This window comes from Vicugna pacos, chromosome 18 (genome assembly GCF_048564905.1).
Source record: "Vicugna pacos chromosome 18, VicPac4, whole genome shotgun sequence".
NCBI classification, from domain to species: domain Eukaryota; kingdom Metazoa; phylum Chordata; class Mammalia; order Artiodactyla; family Camelidae; genus Vicugna; species Vicugna pacos.
In genome coordinates, this window is record NC_133004.1 from 24,529,636 (window position 1) to 24,544,373 (window position 14,738).

At 49.5% G+C, this 14,738-nt stretch overlaps 1 protein-coding gene across 3 annotated transcripts in view; it reads left to right on the forward strand.

The window, feature by feature from the left end:
- The window catches only part of ABCC1 (ATP binding cassette subfamily C member 1 (ABCC1 blood group)), a 126,582-nt gene that overhangs the window by 83,838 nt on the left and 28,006 nt on the right, over positions 1-14,738 (forward strand). For 2 of the 3 annotated variants that reach the window (XM_072942668.1, XM_072942670.1), the window contains exons 15-19: positions 991-1,066; positions 3,306-3,432; positions 6,146-6,322; positions 8,047-8,214; positions 9,844-10,027. In XM_072942668.1, coding sequence (XP_072798769.1) covers positions 991-1,066; positions 3,306-3,432; positions 6,146-6,322; positions 8,047-8,214; positions 9,844-10,027 — 732 coding nt within the window. Of the gene's footprint in view, positions 1-990; positions 1,067-3,305; positions 3,433-6,145; positions 6,323-8,046; positions 8,215-9,843; positions 10,034-14,738 lie in introns of all 3 variants that reach the window. The other variant, XM_072942669.1, reaches the window with a different exon arrangement.

A 14,738-nucleotide genomic window follows, 5' to 3' on the forward strand; every position in this document is an offset into this window, starting at 1 on the left:
TCCTTAAATAGTACCTTTCAACTTCCTCTTTGTTCTCTGTTTTGGGGGGGGGCGGGCAATGGGAGAGGAGGAGATCAAGTTAGGTTAACCAGTAACTTCCTCTGTTCGCAGGTTTTGTGTCTTTGATGAGTAGGGGAACTTATTTCTTCATTTGACAAGTTAAAAACACCCCCATCTTTAGGTGGTTTTAGGGTGGCTTATAATTAAGAGTCAAAAAAAAGTTGTTGTTGTAAGTGAAGGGCATGAAGTAAAAAGAAAATACGGGGGAGGGGAAGTAGATGAAGGCGGAGGTGCTAAACACCTCAGTCACAGAGTGCTCCCCCCATACCTGGCCCCTCCCATAATGCAGACTTTGTCTTTAACGCCCTCCCCTCCCCCGCCACCATTTCCCACTTCCTGTCCCATCCCTGCTGTTTACCATGAATGACTGGTGCTTTAGAAAGACTAACCTGCTGTGATGTGAGCAGGGTGGCTGGAGGGAGGGGGGAGACAGAGAGGATGCTGGGAAGTGAGTTACCAGGCTGCCCTGGAATCCAAAGGACCCTGATTTGAATGTAAAGGAAGGGCCCGAAGGTGTAGGGAGGGCCAGGGGCCAGTCCAGCCTGATGGACAGGCATCCTCACGAGGCCGCTGCTTATGCCCTGTGACTCTGCTAGGCCCACCCAACCAGAGCTGCAAGAACCTCCCAAGATGGGTGAGGGAGGCCCCTGGGGCCCCCCTTGCCTTTCCAGATGATGCAACCTCCTATCTTTCAAGACAGAGCCCTCTTGCGGTTTCCTTCTGCTTTCTGGGTCTAAGGCTGCCTCAGAGCAGCTGGTTGGGGGTCTTCTTTAGAAAGTGTAACTGATGTAACCAGATAATGCCTGGTGTGAGTGTTTAGTGTCTGGGGTTGACCAACTTGATTCGGAGGAACAAAAAGTAAGAGCCTGTTGCTCACGCTCAGGCCGTGGCTTCATCTCTGCCTGACTTGTCATCTCTGGTGCTTTTCAGCTGGGATCACGAACAGCATCACTGTGAAGAACGCCACGTTCACGTGGGCCAGGAACGACCCTCCCACGCTGCATGGGTAAGCAGGACTTGGAGAGAGCTGTGGGGCTGTGGGCAAATGTGAGTCTGAATTCCCGTTCTCCAGCTGTGTGACAAAGAATAGGTCACTTTCTGAGCCTAGTTTGGCTCACCTGGAAAATAGGTCCTGTCATACCTGCTTGGACTTCAGGGAGGAGCAGGTGAGAGTGTATCTGGCTCCGAGGGTTCCCTCGGATTATAAGTAACAGAAACTTCGCACAGATAGACTTAGGCAACAAAAGGAAATTTCTAGCTCACATAACTGAGAAGGTCCACTTTCAGGTACAGTGTGATCAAGGGACTCAGTGCCATCAGGACTCTCTCCACCTTGTCTTGTTCCCCTTCAGTCTGTACGGCTGCTTTCTCGGGTGTCTTCTCCCATGATCCAAAGGTCCCCCATCCACTCCAGGTGTCCCTCCTCCGTCATCAGGAGGCCCACTTGCCTCTCACGGCCAGGGTGTGTCATGTGCCCCTCCCTCAGCCAGTCACCTGCCAGGAGAGACGAAGCACACTGACTGGCCAAGCCGGGTCTGAGGCTGTGATGCTGCCCCTGGTGGCAGGCAGGCTAGGGTCAGCTGAAAGGAATTCTTGTCTGCTTAGACTTGCTGTTGGGATGGATTTGTTCTCTGTCCTCTCCGAGATCCCCTGTCTGCCTGGCTCCCCCTTTCTTACCATTTCCACATCTGGGACCCTACCCACCCACTTATTTTTCCAAATCACAGCATCCAGGGAATTGACCTAATTCCTGGGCAGTTTGTCAAGGGCCTCTTATTTCTTTCTGACAGGAGGCCTTGCTCAGCGGCTTTTAGAGGCCTCCTTAAGGAGGCCCCCAAACACAGGGCCAGAGGTGACATTTTTAGGGGCCATATTTATCCCCAGTGCCTTAAACAATTATCCCTTTACTGGATAGCAAATCATTGCTGTTTTATCTTGGGAGGTGGGGACAGGCGAGGGAACCAACTCTAGAGAAAAGAATCTGTCCTTTGAAAATTCATGGTGGGATTGCACGTTTAGGAAGTTCTTCCTTATGTCTGACTTAACTCCTGCATGCTTCAATTTTAGCTTTTCTCTCTTGCCCTGCTTCACAACTAAATAGCCTCTATCTGCCCCATCCTTCCCTCTGTCCTTCCAATCTCCAAGACCTTCTTGTTACAGTTACCATCCCCCGCCCCATGAATCCCCTCAGATTTCTCCGTCCAAACCTTCTCTTGTCAGCCTGTAATGTATTCCTGTCTTACCTGGATGATTGCAGGAGTTGCCTCACTAGGCTTCCTGTTCTGTTCTGGCCCTGTGATCCATTCCCCTCACAGCACAGAGCAAAAGAATAATCAGCGAGACCACACAGCAGGTTCACAAGCATCAAACAATCAATGGCAGCAAAATCCATCAGCATCATAGGATGTTGAAATCATAGTAGCTGCAGTTGGAAAGTGCAGCCAATGTGAGTGAACCCGAGGAGGCCCTGGGCGTGCCCGCCTCCCCTGGGTGGGTGGAATCCCAGCTCCAACTTTGCTGTCAGCAGTGGTCGCAGCGGGCAATGGTCCATTGTCCTGTGACAGCCAGTCTTGCCTGCAGAACACTGAGCTCGATTTATTGTACTTCACCTACTGTTACTTGTCAAAGGGCGATTTCAGTAGAGACGCGTTTCTGAAACAGACTCACCTGTGTCAGGCCCCGTGCGTGGCTCCCAGCTGCAAAGCGTGTCCTTTGAGGCCCTGCTGGGTCTGGCCACCACCCACCCGCCTCTTCAGGACTGGTCTCACTCTCCCTGCTTCATCCTGTGTCATCAGCATGTCTACCCCGATCTCGTCTGTGACTTCACACCCGTGGGCCTTTCTTCAAGCTGTTCCCAGGTGTCTGCGTCTGGGCTGTGCTTGTTCTTGCTCACTCTTCCTCCAGAGTTTGTTTTGAAGTGTCCTCTTCCTCTGGGCACCTGCATCAGGCCCCCAGGCAAAGTTAATCGCCTCCAGTCATCATGGCTTGGTCCCTGGTCCCTCACGTCTCTCCCGTAGCCTTTTCTAAGATGCAGGTGCATCCCAGCACCTGTCGTGGGCCTCATTGGTGGAGGATTCTGAGACCATTCACTGAACTAAGCTCATCTTAGAAACGGTAGGAGGCGTTTCCAGACCTTGAAGGCTCATGCCAGCCCTGCCTGCCGTCTCTCTCTCCACACAGGCACCCCCGGCCCGTCTAGTTCGGACAGGGGTGTGGCTGAGCCCAGATGTGTCGTTTCTTTTCAGCATCACCTTCTCCGTTCCGGAAGGTTCCCTGGTGGCTGTGGTGGGCCAGGTGGGCTGTGGGAAGTCGTCTCTGCTCTCAGCGCTCTTGGCCGAGATGGACAAAGTGGAGGGACACGTGGCTATCAAGGTAGGAGGAGGCCTGGGTAGGGGTGCGGGGAGCTGACGGCCTGAGGGAAGGCCAAGGGCACTGCTGGTTTCTTTCCTGATGACCTTGTTAATGAAGCGGGAACAGCGAGTCTCTCTCCTCTCATTCTGTCTGTCTCTTGACATTCTTTCTCCTCAGTGTTGTTGTAGAAAGCAGGATTTTGGTGTTATTTCCTGCCATTGTCTCAACACCTAGAATAGTGCCTGGTATGCAGTAGGTACTCGATAAATACTTAGTAAACACACAGATGCTCCCTCGTGCACCGGCTGCCTCTCATTCCCTCCTCATCCCCGCCCTGCAGTGTGCGTGTCTTGTGGCCTCCTTACGCAATAGTCCTTCTGGCTTGTTCTTTCTCTCTGGGATTCTCTGTGTATCTCTTTGTATAAATGTAACAAAATTTAAAATTTTTGAATTATGTTGTTGGACTGTTTTCTTAGAGAATTCTTTTTAAGGGAACTATTTAAATTCTGAGTGTTTATTGGGTTCTTAATGTGGGGCTAAACAGATACTGTGGTTTTATTGCTTTTAAATAAGGAGTGTTTTGAACTAAGTTAAAATATTCCTCAAGAGAGAGTTTAAGAGGCTGCTTTAGGGAACGGACGAGTCCCTTCAGAATCCAGGGCCTTGTTTTGCGTTTAGCTCGTTCTCCATGCGGCCTTTCCCTGGGGGACAGATTCTCTCCTCGGAGTTTTATTGACACCAGCATTTCCTGGAGCACGGTTTGCAGCAAACTCATTTTGTCAGGATATTGGGGGAATAAAGAGTCCTGGGCTCAGGTAAGCTTGAGAATAGTGCATACTCTATGATTCCCTCCCTCTGGAGATTTAAAATAAATGATAATAAAATAAAGGCTCTGAGAAGTCCTGCAGGGAGAAAAAAATGTATTTACCTTTGGTTAATCCAGCGTGTCGCAGGCATACTTTGTCTGTACCTCTTTGTTGTCCATGCAGCAACTCCTTCCATCCCTGAAGTTACTGTCTCCTGGAAGGTACTTTGGGGGATGCTGGTTTGTGCCGGTTTTATTTCAGAGCAAAATCCTTTCTTTGCTGATTATATGATGCCCTTGAGCCTACTGTGTCTTAGAAAAAGTGTTGATTTCAAAAGCCAGGTCCAGACTAATGACATTTAGCCATTGTTTTAAGAAATGATCTGTCATTACTTTCAAATACATGTTACAAAGTAAGATTAATGGGCAATGTGTGCTCGGTTAATGGAAGAAAATTCTGCGTCATGGTGGGATCCACATTGTGTTCTGTTTCCTTTACCCCAGGTTTGCACAACCACAACAACACTGTTGACATTTCAGGCCAGATAACCCTCTGCCATGGGTTGAGGGGGCTGCCTCGTGCATTGTATAATGTTTAGCAGCATCGCTGACCTCTACTCACTAGATGGCAGGAGCAACCCCCATCTGTGAACAACCAAAAGGGTCTCTTGACATTGTCAGATGTCCCTTGGAGGGCAAAATTGCCCCAAGTTGAAAACCACTGTTTTGAAGTAAAAAGCCTTTAAATGTAGAGCTGACGGTTCTAAAAAGTCAGGCTGCTCTGACTTTTTGGTTTGATGGGGTTATAGATGTATTTGTGACTGGTTTTGTTTTTTGTTTTTTGTGTTTGTTTGTTTGTTTTTTTTTTGCCTTGGTAAGGGGAATACTAGAAATGAGTCTAAAATGTTTATTTTTCCCAGATATTTTAGTGGTAGGGCTTGTGTGTACCATGTCTGAATTATCTGAGGGGTCCACAGAGAGGCTTTGTGACAGCTTGGCCTCTTGCAAGTTAGGCGTGAGCAATTTATTTATTTGAGAATGAAGATTAGGAGTCCCAGCCTTGTCCTCCTAGAATTCCTTCATGTAAGAGTCTCCGACGGCTCCCCTTTGCCCTTTCAGTAAAGCCCATGCTCCTCACCAAGACCACCAGCCGGTGTGAGCCACCCCTGCCGCCCCTCAGTGCACCCCTGCCCGTCTTCCCCTCACACCGTGTTCCAGTCACACCAGCCTTCCTGCTCCTCACACGTGCCAAGTTCTTCTCTTCTCCGGGCCTTTGCACATGCTGTTCCCTCGGCCTGAAATGCTCTTCTCCCTTCTCTTTATCAGGCAGCTTATCCTCACCTGTTAGTCTTCATTTAAAATTTTTTTTTGCAATTGCTAAAATATATGAAACAAATGCCCTCCCCCTAGTCTTTATTCTCATGCCATTCTTGACACCTTACCTTAGTGGAAGTAAAGACAAACAGCTTCAGAAATGGACAGTTTTATACAGAAGTCCTTGCTTAAATTTCGTCAAGGAAATTTCCTCAAGGACTCCTTCCCTGACATACCACACTAAATCTCCCCTTTTAAAAGACTTTTTTTTAAGTCTCAGTATTTTTCCATCCTAGCATGTATCATAACAATTATCAGTGTTCGTGCCTATAGGCATTCAGTGAATTGTTACTAAATACATAACTGTAATCTCATCAATGAGGATTTCAGCTCTTGAACTCCCAGTATTGGAGCCAGTGATTGACCTAGTGTGGGCTCTGATCCCAGCCCTGGTGTCCGCAGTCCTTTGGGCATCAGTTTCCCTTTTGTTAAAGCCACAGGTGTGATGAAAGGATCTTGTGAAGTAGGGCTCTCCTGGCAGGTAGGTGGGTAGTCCAGCTGCTGTCATGTTAACCAAGTCTGTCTGTCTTGCTGCCTTGTCCATTTGCCACCTAGGGCTCAGTAGCCTACGTCCCACAGCAAGCCTGGATTCAGAATGTTTCTCTCCGAGAAAACATCCTTTTTGGACGCCAGCTTCAGGAACGATATTATAAGTCTGTGATAGAAGGCTGTGCCCTCCTCCCAGACCTGGAAATCCTGCCCAGTGGGGACCGGACGGAGATTGGTGAGAAGGTCAGTAGGCTTCAGCACAGCCACTGTATCAGTTAGCTATTGCTGTGTAACAAACAGCCACAAAAATCTGAGTGGCTTACGATGTTAAACGCTTACTCTGATTTATGGGTGAGTCATCTGTGACTGGATGGCTCTGCTCCACGTTGGGGTCAGCTGAACCTGGCTGCAGGCTGGCTCAGGTCAGCCATGTAGCTCCTTGCTGGGGCCTAGGTAATAGGGCAGCAGCTCCCGAGGGGGAAGCTCTTCTCATGGCAGCAGCAGAAGCCCAAGAGAAGCAAGAAGAAAATGGTGTTCCTTAAAGCACACTGTCCTTTCCACTCACAAAGCCAATCACTTGGTTGAGCTCAACGACAAGGAACCAGGAAGTACACTCTACCTTTGTAGTCATGTGACTGCAGAGTCACATGACCAGGGACACTATACAGGGAAGGGGTGTGTCGTAGGTTCACATGTCCATAGTCCCTTTCAAAACAGTGATAAAAATTTCTATGTACCAAGCACTGTGCTAAACATTTCATGCATGTTTCGTCCTTACAGCAAGCCCACGAGATGGGATTTACTGTTAATCCTGTTAAATGGTTGAGGAATAGGAGGCACAGAGAGGCATAGCCCAAGCCCCTTCCTGGCTGGCTTGTGTAGGCGCCCCCTGGTGGTTATGTGGTTTGCGCTGCGGTGGTGTGACTATGCCATGGCAGCACGGAAGAACTTTCCCACCTTTGTTCTTAGTTACAAGCTACTGGCTCCACCGGCTTTCTTAGTTGGTGAGTGATTTCTTTTACTTGAGCGAAATCTGCAGCTCCTTGGAAAGAGAAAACAAATTATTAGGGCTTTGGGGGGTTTTCATGTAGCAAAGGAGCCTGAGTTAGTGTAAGCAGAAAATCACAGGAAGAACTGAGTTTGATACAAATGCATCACATGGAATCCAAAGGCTGGAATATGGTGGGGGCTCAGGGGGGCTGGGACAGGCAGCCTGGTTACTCCTCTGTCTTTTGTCTCTGTTTTTCTGCACATCAGCTTTGTCCTTTCTTCACGAGTGTTTCTGCTACTCGGAGACTCCTCATTCTCCCTGGTTTAGGTCCCTGTGTCAAATTCTGGAGGGAGAGGACATGATTGGCTTAGTTTGGGTCTGGTGTCAGCCACGGACCGAAAAGCTGTGGTCAGAGGGACCCTCAAAATGAACCTGGCTGCCAGGACCCCACCTCAGAGCATGGAGAGAGTGGGCATCCCTTTGGGAGAGGGGCTGAGCAGTTAGCGCAGTGGGTGTCCATTTTGATTCCAGCCAGATGTGGAAGTGATGATGGTTTACCTGTTGCAGGAGGGCTGTGTGGTCCATGTGCCCTGACTGAGATTAAAAAGTGGTGCCCTTCGTGCTGGTGAGCGGGATGCAAGCTGGGTTTCAACACCCTGAGGGCACAGCCTGCCTCGACTGTGTGGCTTCACCAGTGAGTGATGCAGAATAAGGACCAGACTCCAGGATCAGGAGCCTTTTCTGTAGCCAGCACCATTTGGTGCCACCAGCCCCCCTTTCCTGACTGTGCAGAGCACCGGGACTTGAACTCCCGTTGGTGCAGGCACAATCTCATGCTTTTTCCACCTGCTCTATCAGTGGGAGGCAGGTGCAGCCCTCCGAGGCCTCTGGCCACGGTCTTTTGCATTCCAACCAGGTCTCCCCCTCTGCCTGTCGCTTCCCAGGAGACCCACTCTTCTGGCATGTCTCTCCCCAGGGCGTGAACCTGTCTGGGGGCCAGAAGCAACGCGTGAGTCTGGCCCGGGCAGTGTACTGTGACTCCGACATCTACCTCTTCGACGATCCCCTCTCTGCTGTGGACGCCCACGTGGGAAAGCACATCTTTGAGAACGTGATTGGCCCCAAAGGGATGCTCAAGAACAAGGTACCTGCTGCAGGGACGGCTTGGGGTCTGGCCCTCATTCTTTGATCAAGTCACAATGTGTATCCCCTTTGAGAATCCTTTACTTAATTGGATTTGAGAACATATTTCTAATCCTTCCCTTGGCAGCCTTCACAGGACAGTCTTCTTGCTCCTGTCTTTATAGGTGGACGTCCTGGGCACTGGAAGTCAGTGCCTCCACTTGGCCTAAGGAAGCCTCTCTTCCTGTTTAAATAATGGGGATGGCTTTGCAGAGGGAGGTCCCACCCCAAGATCCACTGTGAGCGAGGAGGCTGTGGGCTGATGGACAGAGGTTTGAGCAGGAAAACTGCCACCGTATCTTTACATGACAGGAACTGGTTCCTTTCCTCTTCTATTATTTTTTTGTTTGTGTAGGGGAATTCTAGGGCAGGAAGGTGTGCTGGCTTTTCCTCACCTGCCCCCATTAAAAATGTAGCAGATTCGGAACACCGAGAGGAAAACAGAAGCAGTTATGCGTAATCCCACCACTTAAGGGTTTTTTGGTATTTCTTTCCAGTCTTTTTTGCTGTATGAGCTTTTTAATAGGGTTATCACATCATGAATATATATATATTAAGCATCATGCCCCTTAATCTGTTGTAAGCATCCCCATGCACACCACAAAAATTCTGTATAAATGTAATCTTTAATTAAAAGATGTTTTTATCAAAGTAATATATGCCCATAGTAACAAAATCAGAGACTATAAGAATATATGTAAAGTTAAAAGAGGAAAAGATTCTCCCTTATCCTGCGGCCCTAGCTCCTCCCTCAAAAGCCCGGACCAGCAGATCTGGCCTGCTTCCCGTTTTTTTGTGCAGCCCACCAGCTAAGAATGGTCTTTACATTTTTAAGTGGTTGAAAAAAAGCTGAAGAAAAATAATATTTTGTGACATGAAAATTGCATTCAATTTAAATATCAGCGTTCATAAATAAAGCTTTATTGGAATACAGCCAGCCCATCTGTTTATGTCTTGTGTATGGCTGCCTTCAGAGCTGGCAACAACCAGAGGGCCCGTAAAGCTGAAAATATGTACCATTTGGCCATTTAAGAAAAAGTTTGCCAACTCGTGTAAACAGTTTGATGAACATCCTCCCAAACTTTCAGACAGTTAGAGAAAATATATACACATGCACAAATTTTGTAGTCTTTTTGGGGTGGAGGGGGAAGTTGAAAAAATGAAGCCATTGCTGTGCACATTTTTTACAGCAGTGTCATTCTTGTATTCATCTACACTTGGCCAGATTTGGAACAGATTTTTGTTCAAAAATAACTTCCTGCACAACCCTTGTTAAAACTGCACCACCCTCCCTTGGTATCCTGTCTCCTTTGTTGCTATGTGCTCGCCGTCCAGCACTCAATGTTTCACATGCATTGGTCATGTCTGCCCTGACCCTGGAATCTGGGGCAGGGGTCTTTGTTTCCCTCCTTCCTGCCCCGACCCCTGCCCCAGCTCCGCACGGTGAGTGAAAGCATGCACAGGATGGGGATGCTTCTGCGCGCTTGCATCCCAGGCGTGCGTCCAGCCTTGGACTTGAGATCTGAAGTCCAGGTGTGGAGGGAGTCCCTCTCGCGCGCGGGCGCTGACGCAGCCCGGTCTTTGCCCGCAGACACGGATCCTGGTCACGCACGGTATCAGCTACCTGCCCCAAGTGGATGTCATCATCGTCATGAGCGGCGGCAAGATCTCCGAGATGGGCTCCTACCAGGAGCTGCTGGCCCGGGACGGGGCCTTCGCCGAGTTCCTGCGCACGTACGCCAGCGCCGAGCAGGAGCAGGAGCAGCCCGACGACGGTAGGGGTACGGCCGCGCGGGGCTCCGGGCGCGGGTGGTGCCCTGTCCGGCCCCAGTTGTCTCCTGGAGGGTCCCACCAGCCGCCCTGGGACTCATGGGACATCAGGCCCCTTCAGGAACCATCTGGAAGGGCTGTCTGAACCCTTTCAGGGCTGCATTGAGAGGGGGTCCCAGTGCTTTATGCCTGGGTCAGCAGAACTGGATGCACGTCCCAATGCTTTTCTGCGATGTGGCCCTGGGCCTGTTGAGTTTCAGGGTCTCTGTGGCAAAAAAGGAGATAGTGATAATTACAGCTCTCCTGGCTGCCCAGAGGCTGTGAGAAGCCAATGGCTATGTGCCGTAATCCAGAAAAGATCTGAGGGTCATGAGGTGAATTGTGGCTGAGTGTGCAGGCTGGATGTTGTCAGGACCTGGGGCCGAATCCCAGCTGCTGCTCTTACCAGGCCCGTCGCTGATAAACCCGGGTGACGCAGGACCGACCTCCTGGCACTTAGTGTAGATTTAGTGTGCTCGACTACGTGGAGCCTTTGACGTGGTTCGAATGCAGCTGCTGTTAATACTTCCCTGGGAAGAGTGCCCCCCTCACATCCCTATGCGCCCGGCATCTGCCTGGTCCAGGTGGACCTGCCCACCTCCAGCCGCCACGCCCACTCTGTCCTCCCAGGCCAGGACTCGGAGAGCAGGAATGGTCCCAGAGGCACACTTTGAACTCTGGGCTGGGACCTCACCCTGTCTTTATTTGAAGCAAGTGGGGTAAGACTTCTAAAAATCCTGTTGTCTCATTAGTTGGTTTAAAATTCAGGGGATTGCTTTGCAACCTTGCCAGGCTGCCCTGTGTTTATGTCAGATTAGCATCTGGAACAGATCCTCTGCTGGTCCTTGTTCTCGGAGCTGTGACCTGTGTTAACATGGAGCAGGGAGAGGTCATCTGATGCCTCTTCTGCTTTGGTTTCAGCTGTTGCTAAAAAGAGTGGAACTAGAGAGAGATCACCTGTCCTACCCCGATCTCCCTCTTCCAGGAGCTAATTACAGACTCAGAGCCTTTGGGGCATGTTTGTTACACGCTTAGTCCGCAGACAGGTCTCAGGTAGGCGGTCCCCCAGGGAGGGGCTACAGGGCTTCCTTGCTGCACAGCTTCCAGGGGCAGAGTCGTCATCGAGGTGTCTGTGATGTGAAGACACACACAGCAGCAGTGACTGGTTGTTGAGTACTCCCGGGGCTTCTGCCCTCTACAGGCATTATCCTGTTGCATCCTCTTAACACCTTCTCATGAGGGAGGCAGGACTGCTGTGAGGAAACTGAGGCGTAAAGAGGCTTGTCCTTTCTATGCAGGGGTGGGCGGGTCCTTGTGTTTGTGACTGGGGCCCATCACTAAGAAGGATTCATTGATTTAGTCATTCTAGGTGTTTACTGAGCACCTGCTATGTGTTGAGCCTTGTATTATTTTTCTAGGGTTGCTGTAACAAAGTAACGAAAACTGAGTGGCTTAAACAACAGAAATGTGTTGTTTTCCCTGTTCTGGAGGCTGGGAGACTGAGGTCAAGGTGTCAGTAGGGTTGGTCCCTTCTGAGGGCCATGAGAGTTCATGCCTGTCCCCTAGCTTCTAGTGGTGTGCTGGCCATCTCTGGCGTTCTTTGACTTGCAGAAGCATCGGCCCAGGCCTCTGGGCTTATCTTCACACAGTGGTCTCCTTGGGGGTGTGTCTGCCTCCAAAACTCCCTTTTTATGTAGGGCTGGGGCCCATCTTTGTGACTTCATCTGAATTAATTATACCTGCAGAGACCACATGTCCAAATATAGTCACACTCTGAGGTCCTGGAGGTTAGGACTTCAGCATATGGATTTCATTGGCTGGGAGGGTATATGATTCAGCCTGTAACATTACTGTCCTGGGTTTTGGGGAGACAGAAGCGAACAAGGTATAGGCAAAGCCTGCCCTCGCACCTCGTGGAGCTCAGAATCCAGTGTGAGAGAAAGGCAATAAACAATCAGCAGATAAAGACGGTTTCATCCAACGTGAAGTGCCTCGAAGGGAAACATGTAGGGTGGCAGGGCTGAGGAGTGGTGGGGGTTTGGGCAACTCAGGTGGGGGGGTCAGGGAAGCCCCCTCTGGGGACGTGGCATTGGCTTGGGGAGGAGCCAGCAAGGAGAAGATAGGGGAACAGTGTTCCGACACAGGGAACAGCAACTGCACAGGCCTCAGCCCAGCATGAGATCAGTCTGTCTGAGGAACAGAAAGGAGGCTAGTGTGGTCAGACCATGGTGGGTAAGCGACGGGGGTGGGAGATGAGGTTGGCTAGAGGAAACTTCAGGGCCTTTGGGGTGAGGAGTTTGGATTTTGTTCTCAGTGCTGTGGGAAGCCACTGAATGCCAGAGAGGGAAAGGTTCCCTGTCTAGGACACACAGCGAGAACTCGCACTTTCTTTCCTCTGGATTAGGGTTTGCTGAAGTCCTAGTGGTTTTTAATAAGTGGCTTTTTGAGATATAATTCACACAGCACACAGTTCACCCAGTTCAGAATTTTAAAAAATATTCTAGTATTTTTGTTGTGCAACCATCACCATGATCCGTTTCAGAAAATTTTTGTCCTCTCTCAAGGAAACCTCATCTCCATTGGCAGTCAGTCCCCATTTCCTCCCAGCCCCCCAAGACTTAGGCAAACACTAATCTACTATTTTTTCTTTGTTTTGAGATATAATTGATACACGGCACTGTATAAGTTTAAGGTACACAGCACAACGATTGGGCTTACATACCTCATGAAATAATGACCACAGTAAGTTCAGTGAACATCCATCATCTCACACAGATAAAAAATAAAAGAAATAGAAACTTGTTTTCCTTGTGATGAGAACTCTCAGTATTTACTCTCTTAACGACTTTTCATATGTCACAGAGAGCAGTGTTAATTACACTAGTCATGTTGCACATGTGTCCCTAGTGCTCATTTTTATAACTGACAGTTTGGACCTTTTGGCTGTCTTCATCCAGTTCCACCTCCCCGCTCCACCTGGTGACCGCAAACCTGATCTCTCTTTTATTTGTTTGTTTGTGTTTGTTTGTAATTGACCTACAACACTGTGTTCGTTCCTAGTGCACAACGTAGCGATTTGAGATTTCTGTACATTTTGAAATGATCACCACACTAGTTGGCTTTCTGTCTGCATAGCTGTGTCTCATTCTGGGCATTTCATGTAAACGGAATTCTGTACCATTAGGTCTTTTGTGACTGGCTTCTTTCATTCAGCATGATGTGTCCAAGGTCCATCTCTGGGGGCGTGTATCTGCACTTCATTTCTTCTGACTGTTGAGCCATATTCCATTGTGTGGATCCATTCATCAGCTGATGAGCATTCGAGCTGTTTCCGCTTTTCTATGAGTAGCGCTGCTCTGAACTCTATGGGTTTTAAAGAGAAGTATTTTCTCTTGCCAGCTCAAGATAGCTGACACTCCCTTCAGCATTTAAACGTCCTGCTTAGAATGAGTGTCTACATGTTCACGCTCCCGTGGTCGGAAAGTTTTGCTGTAAGTCTAGCCTGCGTTCCTCCTGCTGCAGAGTCTCCTTCCTGGGTTGTCTCTTAGCCCCAGTAAAGCCACAGTCACATGATGGGCTGTGGCAGCGTTGCCATCTCTGCATTTCACTGGCCTGCTGGATGGGCTGCGTTCAGGCAAAAATAGCCCTCTATGCTTTCTATAGTGACAAGTATGGGTTTAACAGAGTGTTTTTCCAAGAACGAGGGCTCTCTCTCCCCTTTCTATCCAGATGAGCAGGGACTGTCCTTAAATCCTGTTAGCACAGGGCAACCCCCTAGCCATCCTCGTCTCCCACCCCCCGTCGCTTACCCACCGTGGTCTGAGGAATGGTTTTTCCCTCCCCTTCCTCAGCAGCCGCCAGCATATCCACAGCAGTTTGTGCTGAATATGGAATGCTGCCAATTAAAAAAAAAAATCTTTATGTGTGTATGTGCACGTCAGCACTTAATTTGGTGGTGAAAATGCCACCCACCACCCTGGCACCAATGTGGGGGGTCACTTCCCCAATTCAGTCACCCAGCCCCGTGCTGGGCAGGGCACAGAGGTCCTCTGTCTGGGGGTCTGAAATCAAACTGTCCCCCTGCCCCCAGTGCTTTCCACCTCTCTGGAGGGGCCTCTGCGATAAGGCCAGCGTCAGGGTCCAGCCTTGCTCAGCTGTAGCCAACTTTAAGCGCCAGCGACCTTGGATTTGTTTGAACCACATTTTTGGCTCCTTCTGAAGGGAAACTTTTGTTTCCTTGTTGAATTAATCAGGTCACTTTTAGAACACCCAGGCTGAAGGGCGAGTGTTCGGTCTGAGGGGATTCTTTCTCTTCGGGATGGAGAGGGAAGGTGTAGCAGGAGCTACGCTTGGGCTGGTGAGAGACTGACCCCTCCCCAGGGATATTCGTTATATTATTTCTAGGAGTCTTTTTTTTTTTCTTCCTGGGTTTGTTTTGGTGGCAAAGAGATTTACAAAGTGGTTCATTAACCTTTGTGCCTGGAAGGTATAGAACATTTTTATTTTCTCTGGTTTCTTTATTAGGAACCCGAAACCTACTGTGGTTTTCAATGGGGAACATTTGTGCCTCCCAGGGACCCTTGGCAGTGTCTGGAGACACGTGCAGTTGTCATACCTGGCAGGGTTGGGGTGCACTTCTGGCATTTAGTGGGGAGAGACCAGGGATGCTGCTCAATT